Source organism: Crotalus tigris, unplaced genomic scaffold (assembly GCF_016545835.1).
Source record: "Crotalus tigris isolate CLP2741 ecotype Arizona unplaced genomic scaffold, ASM1654583v1 scf7180000024383.4638030, whole genome shotgun sequence".
NCBI lineage: Eukaryota > Metazoa > Chordata > Lepidosauria > Squamata > Viperidae > Crotalus > Crotalus tigris.
Genome location: NW_024100553.1, coordinates 4,362,501 through 4,373,999, shown reverse-complemented (window position 1 = coordinate 4,373,999; position 11,499 = coordinate 4,362,501). Strand labels below are relative to the sequence as shown.

General features: G+C 44.2%; 1 protein-coding gene across 3 annotated transcripts in view; it reads left to right on the top strand.

Annotated features, from left to right (window-relative positions):
* Positions 1-5,526: 5,526 nt before the first annotated feature.
* The window catches only part of IRAK1 (interleukin 1 receptor associated kinase 1), a 32,725-nt gene continuing 26,752 nt past the window's right edge, over positions 5,527-11,499 (top strand). Inside the window, exon 1 of one of the 3 annotated variants that reach the window (XR_005554896.1) lies at positions 5,527-5,849. Coding sequence is in view for 2 of the 3 variants with exons in the window: in XM_039328646.1 (XP_039184580.1) it covers positions 5,741-5,849 (109 nt within the window). In the remaining variant the exon portion in view is untranslated. The remainder of the gene's footprint in view (positions 5,850-11,499) is intronic. The other 2 variants (XM_039328646.1, XM_039328645.1) reach the window with 2 other exon arrangements.

The following is an 11,499-nucleotide window of genomic DNA, read 5'->3' as shown; positions in this document are numbered from 1 at the left end:
TTGGAAAAACTAGATGGATGTCGAAGTGGAACTTAGCTGCTCCTTCAGAATGCACCCAAGGGGGGGGGGAGATATTGAAAATGCAGCTAGCTCAAATCAGGCCAGCCAGTTTATTAGTGAAATCTGAAGTTTAGATGCAAGATTTTGTAGTGGGAATGCAAATCTTGATACCAATGGAATTTGCTCCTGCTATCTCTTCTCAGCTTCTGAATCAGATGACAGAGATGATCAGCTAAGGAGAGATTCTACATCTAAATTAGAAATCCACTGGCTAATTTCAAATATAGGGCTTCTCTCTCAAGAATCTAGTAGGCTACTTAGCTTTCAGGCTTCTGCTTCATACCAACCTGATCTGTTTTTCTTGACATCATATATTTTCAGAACATCAGAAACTACATATCAAACTCATCAACATTGCTTGAACAATATACTTTTCTAAGATCTGATAGCTATCAGGATCTTGATTGTAGAGAGAGGAATACTGGCCTTATCTGTCATATTCCTTCTGCATTGTATATGCCTTGGTTATATTCCCTATCACAAACTGAAAGCAACATTTTTATTATAGGCCATCCTGATCATAAGAGCCAGTGATAGTCTCCGGTCTACTGGATCAATAACCACCAAGATCATCCCCCTGCAAATCATTAAATGCCCCAACTGACTCCTAGGAGGCAGCATCATTGTATCACTTTCCACTCATCTGTCCAATGTTGAAATCCAGAATTTGTGGGTAGAGAAAGTCTGCCCCCAAAACACTTCCAGGTTAAAGAACCTGGAACACCTCCATTGTCCAATCTCAGAACTGTCCCTGAGATCACTGCAATTCACTTTCATTGTTTGGGACTTCATGCCCCCCTCCAAGTGCTACCATAGGGAAGATCATACTTTCTTTTTTTAAGTTATAAATTTATCCTCAGATACATAATTTGCTATTCATCCAAAGATGTTAATCACAGACAGCAATATTATACGGTAATACCTGGAAGTATGGTTCTTTGGATGAACATCTATACATTTCCAGAACTGACCTTCCTTCCCCACTGAAAACTGGTTCAAAATTGGGGGGGAGGGATCCCCCCCTCTCTGGCTTTTCCACCATTTCTTTCTCCCAAGTCAAATATGAATGTGTCCTCATGTTATTAAAGATTGCCCACTTTTTTACTCTACACATTATTTGGAAAACTAATTCTTTTTCACCAGAAATCTTAAATTTCTGGCACAATGTAACTTGTTTTACCCTTTTATTTCTTGTCCTGAATACTGCTTGATTCTGTTTAGGATTATAAGAGGTTGCCATCTGGAAGATTGGTGTGATAAGAAATTATGAACTAATAAAAAGGTAAGCCATCACATAACTGGTTTTAAAACCTTTGATATTTCAACTAAGCAACTGTCCCAGTCTTAGCTAGGGACAAATCTCATATGTCAGAAAAATTAGTAAGTTCTCCTCAGAAATTATTTAAACTACGATATATTAATGCTGGCTTTAAAAAATAAGAGATGTCTCCTGAACCAAGCAGAAAGAAAATACTGTTAGTACACACATTACAGAAAGCAGATTCTTGCTATATTATATTCACTGATATTCAGGGAGCTGGTGCAATGAGCTAGAATGGGAGTCATATTTCAGACTCCCATTCTAGTCCTTGGAAGGAACCACCAAGCTGGATTTAGAAGTACTGTACAAACCTAATAATAATTACATTTTCCATAGAATCCATACAGGTAGTCCTCAGCTTATAACAGTTCATTTAGTGACTGTTTGAAGTTACAACACACTAAAAAAAGGGACTTATGACCATTTTTCACAAGATCTGCAGGATCCCTGTGGTCATATGATCAAAATTCAGATGCTTGACAATTAACTTGTATTTATGATAGTTGCACTGTTCTGAAGTCATGTGATCACCTTTTGTGACCTGACAACCAAACTCAATGGGGAAACCAGATTCACTTAACAACCCTGTGTTACTAACTTACCAACTGCAGTGACTCACTTAACAACTGTGGCAAGAAAGATCGTAAAATGGGGCAAAATTCACTTAAGAAATGTTTCACTTAGCAACATAAATGTTGGGCTCAATTGTGGTTATAAGTCGAGGGCTACCTGTATTTGTATTAAAATAAATATGCATTTTTACCATCTGAATTTATAGAGCGGTGTGGGTGGAAGGTTCAAACCTAGATAGCTACAGATGTTTCTCTACCAGGGTGCAAAAATATCTGCTGCATCCATTCAGTCTTCTGGACTCTATCCAAATTAAGGGATTGTAAAAAGGGAGGTTCTACAATCTGCATTTATCCAGGAATACCCAGATAGCATCTTTTTCTTCAAATAGTGGACAACCATGAACAACAATCAGAATTTATTACCTAAACTAGCAGCTTTTGCCTAATTGCTTAAATAGGGCTACTGTAAGGAATTGCAGAAAAAAATCTCTCTACTGCCATCAGATTTGTTCAAGAAAGGTACAGTAATGCTAATATTGGGCCTGCCGTGATTTGGGCAGGAATAAGTTATGTCAGTGAACAAAATCAGCAGTGAATTTTCTATCAAAAAAATTAAGTGTACATCTGTTCCAAGGCCAGTTGAGTTCATTGATGCTTCTGGGAATATATATTTCCAGAAATTTTCTTCCAGTTATGCCAGACATGTCAAACACAAGGCCCGGGGGCTGGATGGGGCCCACAAAGTGGTTTCATGTGGCTCGCGAAGCCATCCTGGAAACAGTGAAGGAACGGCCCCTGCTCTCCTTGGCCCTGGCCCAGGCCAGCTGGGAGCCAATGTACAATTTTGTGGTGGCCCTCTATGCTGAAATGCATTCAGTCTTAGCTCTACAAGTCCGTCTGGAAACAGCGAGGAACCAGCCCCTGCCACGTAGGCCCCACCTCCTGGGTGCATGCTGGGGAGGTGTCACCCTTTGTGAGGAATGAAGAAATGCACCATCGTTTGGAAGTGGCCAGTAAATGGCCTTCACCTACTTCACATATCCGGCTTGATGGGCTCTGGGGGAGGGGTTTCGGCAGGCAGCGGGGCACTCTCCTCACAGCACCGAGAGGCTGAGCCAGGTGGTACAAATCCAAAAAGAAAAGCGAGGCCGCCCAGCTCCCACCCTGCCCGGTTTCAGCAGGCAGCGGGGTGCTCTCAGCGCCAAGAGTTGAGCTGGGTTGGGCAAATCTGACGAGAAGTGCAATGCTGCCTAGCCCCCAGCCTGCCTAGTTTCAGCAGACAGCAAAGTGCAAAGCTGGCGAGCTTCGTGCCACCTGGCTCAATTTCTCGGCGCTGTGAGAGTGCCTCGCTGCCTGCCGAAACCGGGCAGGCTGGGAGCTGGGCAGCATCGCGCTTCTTTTTGGATTTGCGCCACCTGGTTCAGCCTCTTGGCACTGTGAGGAAAGCGCCCTGCTGCCTGCTGAAACCGGTTGGGCGGCATTGCGTAACATTGACTCTCACACTGCTCATGGCATCCCCTCCTCCAGAGCCCACCAAGCCAGATATGTGAAATAAGTGAGGGCCATGTGCTGGCCACTTCCAGGCGATAGTGTATTTCTTCATTCCTCACAAAGGGTGACACTTCCCCAGCTGCGTTTCTTGCCTGTTTTTCTCCCTCCCTCATCTCAAATATTTTCCCACCACTCTGTACTTAGGAAAGAAAGAAGGAAAGAAGGAGAGGGAGGGTCTGAGGGAAGTCCTGCCTTAGTCCTGTCCTGCTGCTCCTTCACCATCCCTTTGCCCCCTCCTCTTGGCCTATCCTGGGGGTCTCCCATCCTATTGCTAAGGATCCTTTGGATACAAAGCCGGGTCTCCTCCCATGAACAGGGAATGGGCCTCCCTCTGACTTTGCTCTTGTACCCATCATGAGCAACCTGGGTAAGAGAGCAAGCACAGCAGCAGCAGCCTTGAGGAGGAGATAAGTGCAGCTGGGTGCCCTCTTGGGGAAGTGGAGCTGGGCTTGGTGCCCCGGGTGCTCAAGGGCCAGGCTGAGCATTTGACCTCTGCTTCCCAGGGCTCCCAGCAGCCCTCACCACCATCCAAGCCCCCCCCCCCCCGCATGGCCTGAGAGGAACAGTGAGGCTCCTCCAGTGGACCATGCCTCCCACCCCCTTCTGCCAGAGACCCTCAGATCTGTCCCATTCCTGCCCAAGCCCCCACAGGCACTCTTGAAGTGAATGATGTAGAGCTGACCATGCCCACCCAGTAGGCCACACCCACTCCATCCATGCCCACCCAGTAGGCTGCACCCTGGTCACCCCCACCCCCAGGGCAACCGGAATGCTGATGTGGCCCTCAATGAAATTGAGTTTGACACCCCTGAATTATACAGTTTTACTATTTGGAACTGTTCTGCTCCATTGAATGGTATATAGTATGGGCATATGGGTAATGACTTAGTAAGTAAAGCAGATTTAATAATAATGTGGAATTCCACTATTTGGACTCAGATCTGGAATTTGCAATCTAGCAAGCATACGTAGATGGCAGAAAAGTGCTTTAGTATACTTGAATGAATAGAATAACAGAAGTTTGAGTGATGTTATCTGGGCTTCAGTTTAAAGCAGTGGTTCTCAACCTGTGGGTTGGGACCCCATTTGGGGTCGAACGACCATTTCACGGGGGTCACCAAACAACACAGTCCGCCATTTTTTTCCCCCTTTTCCTTAGCTGTGCTACTCCCTTTTATTCTATTGGCTTTTGAAAGCCAATAGAATAGACTCTCTTGAATAGAGTCTAATTCTATTGGCTTTCAAAAGCCAATAGGAATTGTCCAGGCTGTCTCTACCCTGCTGAGCCTGCCAAAAGTCCCATTCTGCAAATGGTGCTGCACCAGTTGAGTAGTCCTCGACTTACGACCGGTTGAGGGTCGCGGCATTAAAAAGGTTGAGAACCACCAGTTTAAAGTTCCATCACGTATGTGAAATTAATTTGAATTGTCATCTTGGCATACTATTTGGTTTGGCTGCCTTTATCAAGCCTCGATTTTTCACTTATTCTGCTGTCAGTTTGGATAAAGTTCAGGTCTATGTGCTCTGCTGCAGCAGAAAACAAGGATAAAGGCTTTTTGTGAAATCCCACGCTTACCCAAATTCAGCGAGAAACGGGTACATTAAATCGAACGGAGTTTACTCCCAAATAAAGGCAGCAGAACATCGTCTTGCACGCTTCGATTCGTAAGTCTCACCTCTAGGAAGGACCTGTAACGTCTGAGCAGCCTACACAACGTAACTCCGCGATGTCCCCAAGTGAGTGATAGCGCGGCTATGGGGTGTGGGTGTGTGTAGGTGTGTTTCGGCTTAACATCATTAACCCTGTCGTCGAAAGCCACGACAGCTAAGACTAAATCATAAGTAAAACCTTTAAACATTACAGCCTAAATGATCACCCCTACTCGGAGCAGGTCTGTGGGGGGGGAGGGGAGGGGGTGCCTAAAAAGACGGACTCCCAAACTGGTTGTCCAATGACGCCTGCCACATCCAAGATGGCTGCTCTGCGTAGGACGGCGACGCGCCTGGAGAGAAGTGCACGTTGCCATTGGCACATGCGCAGGAGGATGAACGGGAGCCTGCCGAAACGATCCTTTTCTTCCTCATCCTGAGTGCTGTTTAAAGGGGAAGTAGCCCCTTTTCTTTTCTCACCCTCCCCCCTTTTCTTTTCTTTTTTTCCCCCTCCCCCTTGTCCAGCCTCTCCTATGGCCTGGCCTGGGCGGTGGAGGGCGGTAGTCATAGTGAAGACCAGGGGGTTATGGCCGGTTCCGGATCGACCCGGCTCCTTTATGATTTGCCGCCAGCGATCATGTGCAAGTTCTACGAAATCATGGACGCGCTGGACCGGGCCGAGTGGGAGCGTTTCGGTAAGTGGTGGGAGAGGGGATGAGTTTGCTGGCCGGCCAGGGGAGGGGAAAGGGCCCCCTTGGGTAAAGCGGAAGGGCAGCGCATATGGTAAGTATAGGCAGAATATGGGCTTGGCCTCTGCTGCTCCGTCTTGTGGCGTCTTATGGGGCTTTTGCCTTTCCCCCTTTTTAACCACAGGTAAATTCCTGGGCTCGGCTTATATCGCTCCCAGGTACCCCCTACCTGCCCTTAAATCTAGGTTTGTGTCCACTCTGTTGGGCTATGGACGTACTTGGTTCGAGTGGGCGGATCTCTGGTGTAAGGTACCTATCTAAACACCATTAAGTTATCTGCCCCGAGCCACTGGATCCATTTAGTTGGATTCCCCCTCTCAAGTGCTCTGTGTTTGTGTGTTGCTTTTATGGCCAGGATATATTTTTTTAATTCCTTCAGTTTAATTGTTAAACAAATTTTTTTGCCATTGTAATCAAAACGAATGACTGTCAGTGGCATAGAAGATGACCCACTTCTTTCTCTTACCAATTCTCATACATCAAATTGGCTTTTATTGCTTCTTCCTTTCAGTAAATAACTATGGGTAAAATGGAATAACAGCAGTATTGAGTTAAGTGTTTTAAATAAGAAAAGCTCTGCCAAAAAGAAATATCTTTTGGCAGGAGCCAAAATCTGGCCGAAGAAGGTTTAAACGGAAGTACAGTTCAATTCTTATGTATTTATCCATAGAAGAGAATATTTATACATATCAATGGTATAATGAGAAAGGATAAAGAAAAATATTTTTTGCTTACCAGTAGAAGCAAAATTTTACTCCAAATATAGTAGAGAGAACATACAAAATGTAGTGGAAAGAACAGACAAAAAAATATTTGTTCTCACAGTAAATAGGAAATTTATGGAGTTTGCTATTCCAAGATATAAAACGGTTTTAAAAGAGGCTATATGCCTCTTGGAAAAGGTTCTAGGGCCTGATATTTTCCATTAGATCTAAATGGAACTAGCACATTATGTTACATACACGTTCTGTTTGGGGGCTTTCTAGAGCAAATGGCTAGCCATGTTTGAAGTAAGATGCTAAATGGAGTGGACATGTAGTCTGATCTAGTGTGGCACACTAATATCCTTAGGACCATGATCTCAGCAAATGAAGAATGGTGTAATGTTTTCTGAAGATTGTAACTTCCGTCACTGTGAGGCTCTGAGGTACAGCTTAAAATGAGCTCTCCTCCAGCCAGAAGTCATACTGACTTATTTCCTTTGGCAGCCCTGAAACAGAAATAATACACTGTATAATATGGGATGGAGATGGGACTTTCCAAAACTTAGTTTGAGGATTTAAATTGTGCATTAAAAATCAGAACAAGGGAAGGATTGTCAGAGGGAAAGTTTATTTCTTATCAACCTCCAGAAAAAGGGAGGTGGTCTCGGAGTAAAGAATGCTTTACAATGCAAAACTGAAGAACAAACAGTAAGCCATCAGCCACGTGCTACCAAATTGCCATTCACTCCTAGATAGATTTTATCTCTCTCTTTCCTTTCTATGCATATTCAGATTTTGCATAAAACATCATATGGTTTTGACAGGAAACCCTGCTCAGTTTTGTATGTTAAAAAAAACCCCTAACAGTTATGGTTCCTTTTGATAACCCAATGGCATTTGGATTCAGATAAAAGTTGAATAAGTCAGTGCTTCCTAATGCAAACTGTGCAAATTATCTTCCCTGTTGGTACAAAGAAGACTGTACTTTGGGCAAATGGTAGCTATACTCCAAGGTTTAAAACTAAAATTTGATTGGCTAATCAATTGACTAATTTTAAATGTAGCTAAAATAAAATGACATGAAAAAAATGTGGGGACTAAGAGAGTGCCCACAATAATAGTATAAATTCTAATTCCAGAATGGAGTTCTTTAGGAAATAAGACAATCTTGTTAAGCTTCTGGGCACTTCTGAAATGTTGAGTGTGTAAAGTTGATTATATCAAAGTGGCTGTCAAAATAAGTGTGGTAACCCATAAAATGCTCTCTTACCAAAAGTTAAACAAGTGAGTTTCTCAACTATATCCCTATCTTGCATCATGTTCTTGATCACAACTTACCTTTGATGTTTTTCTGGATACATGTTCAAATACAGCAACTGCTACTCTCTCTTTACTTGCTGGAATGCCAATGGGATCAGGGAAAAATTGTAAAGATGCTTTGCAATATATCAGCTTCCATTTAATGCCAGTGGGAGAAAAGAGTTTATCATGAACCATCTTGTGATGTTACTTGATAAGATGGGAATGGTAACAGTAGAGTATAGAACCATAAGAACATCTGGCTTGGCAGTTCATTTTTATCTAGTATCAATTTTAGTTCCTGTATGTTAGTTAATGTTACCGACCACGTGTTTGCTACCCAAAACAGCAATGCCAGGCAGATCCTGGACATATTCAAGACAGGAAGAATTTGAATAGTGTTTATTAAATTCCTTGAACAGGTGGGTGTTTATCAACCAAAGGTGAATGCAAGTCTGATGTTGAAATGAACCAAGAGCTGAATGCCAGATGTATTAATTCACTTCAGTTTAGTCAGAGGATTCTTTCAGTTTCCTTTCTCATTTCTTGTGTACCACAGCTGCTGGTTAAAAGTTGCTTGTGGCCTTGCTTTGTAAAATATTCACACACACACACACACACACAGGTCTTTGGTTGTTCAGGTTTTCTCCCGCGTCAAATTGGAAGTGTCTTAGTGACATTTCGACGAAGTCTCATTCGTCATCTTCAGGCTGGTGTTTTCGGCTTCGTGCTCCTTTGTCAATAAGGGCGGGTTTCACACAGCATGAACAAACGAGATGATACCTCCCACCTACCAGCCATTTGGAAACCCGCGCTTACCTCCCACCTACCAGCCATTTGGAAACCCCCCCTTATTGACAAACGAGTCCCTAGCACAAAGAATGACACCAGACCCACACCCACGAAAGCCACACAGGATGTCACCACCACACGTCCACGCAAAAAGCAAACCCAAACCCACACCGATGATAAGGCACGACCACAAACCAGAAGCCAGACCACAGCTGCATCATTAGCCACTTTAAACCCCTCCGTAAACACAACATCAAAACAGCATTCTGCACAAACAGAAAAATATCCACCATCCTTAGAAATCCCAAAGATAAAATTGAATTAGAAAATCAAGGAGTATACGAAATCCCATGCACCACTTGTCCCACCACATACATCGGACAAACCAACAGAAGAATAAGTGCACACATTGAAGAACATAAGAACTCAGTCAAAAAAGAGGAACCAACATCTTCCCTGGTCCAACACCTTAAAGCCACAGGACATGAAATTGACTTTAAAAATACCAGAACCATTGCCAAAAGTGAACATTTTAATAACAGAATAATCAGAGAAGCCATCGAGATAGAAAAACGCCCACACAGCATGAACAAGCGAGATGATACCTCCCGCCTACCAGCCATTTGGAAACCCGCCCTTATTGACAAACGACTCCCTAACACAAAAAATGATACCAGACCCACACTCACAAAAACCACACAGGATGTCACCACCACACATCCATGCAAAAAGCAAACCCAAAGCCACACCGATGATGAGGCACGACCACAAACCAGAAGCCAGACCACAGCTGCATCATTAGCCACTTTAAACCCCTCCAATCCATACATGAAGCAAACTGACACCCTCCATGAAGAGAGGCACGACCACGAACGTGAAGCCAAAAAATAGCAAGGCAGCCCAAAATCTTAAACCCCTCTGCAACTCAGACTAACCTGAGCACAACCAAACAGAACACTCCCCCAGCCAATCAGAGCACAGCCAACCCCCCAGCCAATCAGAGCACAGCCAACCCCCCAGCCAATCAGAGCACAGCCAAGCCCCTAACCAATCAGAACACACCTCCACCCAATCAGAACACAGCCAAGCTCCCACCCAATCAGTTCATACCCCCACTGGCAGTTAAAAGGAAGAAACAGCTAAGACCACACATTGCTGCTCGAAGCACGAAGCTGAAAACACCAGCCTGAAGATGACGAATGGGACTTCGTCGAAACGTTGCCAAGACACTTCCAATTTTACGCGGGAGAAAACCCGAACAACCAAAGACCTACATACAAATACCCGCGAAAACCTCAGAAAACAAATATTGAACCTCTACGGGGAGGAAATCCACCATCTGACCAGGACCTATGAAAAACTTGAAGTCCAAAGAGCTTCCATTTTATGTGACCTCGCATTCCTACGTAACTGCCGAGATCAAAATCTAATCCCCACATGTTTCCAACTGAAATTCCACTCCAACTCTGCAGCCACCAAACGGATCCTGAAAGGAACAGAATTGGCCCTAATCAGAAATGAACTTCACACAAAAAGATTCCTCCTAGACCGAATTAACAAAGATCTCCTCACACTCCACCTCAAACTCAGCAACAAGATCCACCCTGCACTTTGGGACAAATCCAAACAACTCGCCGTCTGGAGAGCCGAAACACAGACCACCCTCAAGACAGATACACACACCAACAAACTCCGAAGACTACAAGAACGCCAGAAACAAACCCCTCCTCCCTCACAGCCACACATGAAACAAACAGTGCATAACATCTCAGATAGGATCCTCACCAAAGCCGAAACCAATGTCCTTTCCAAAGGATTCAACTTTGCAGTCGCTCCCAAACACATCCCCACTGAAACCATTATATGTGGAGTTGAAACCAGCCTGACCAAAATCAACCCCGACGACGCTAACAGAAACAGACTCGAAATCACCAACATCCTCTGCACCAGCAAGCCACCCAAAAGCAACTTACCCAAAGAGGAACAGACAGCACTACGTAACTGAAAGAAGACACCAGCATAATAATCCTACCAGCAGACAAGGGCAACGCCACGGTGGTTATGAACACATCTGACTACCAAACCAAATTAACCAACCTACTCCAAGACTCCACATACAAACCCCTAAATACAGATCCCACCACCTACCTGGAAAAAACCACCAGAACCAAGATAAAAGCCTCCCCCATTAGCGAAGAGATCCAGCAAAGAATCATTCCCAGAGAGAAATCATCCAGATGCCCTAAACTCTATGGTCTCCCCAAGATACACAAAGAAGGAATCCCACTCAGACCTATAGTCAGCTCCATAGGCTCACCTCTACAAAACCTAGCCAAATTTCTCGCCAAACAACTACAGCCCTATGCAGAATCCATCACCTCACACGTAAAAAACTCATTCCAGTTTATAGAGATCATAAAGAAACAAAACTTACAGCCCAGCGACCTACTAGTGAGCTTTGATGTCATATCCCTCTTCACCCAAGTGCCTATCAAAGAAGCCTTGACAGCTATCCAAAACAAATATAACCCCCCCAAACACATCTTAGATCTGACCAACCACTGCCTATCCAACACATACTTCATCTATAATGGACAAAAATACAAACAAACAGAAGGAGCACCCATGGGATCACCCCTCTCACCTGTCATTGCCAACCTCTACATGGAACACTTTGAAACCCAAGCTCTAGAAAAATCGATCACAAACCCAAACTCTGGCTCAGATACGTAGACGACACCTTCATAATCTGGCCACATGGGAAAGAAAAACTGGACAACTTCCTCACACACCTCAACAGC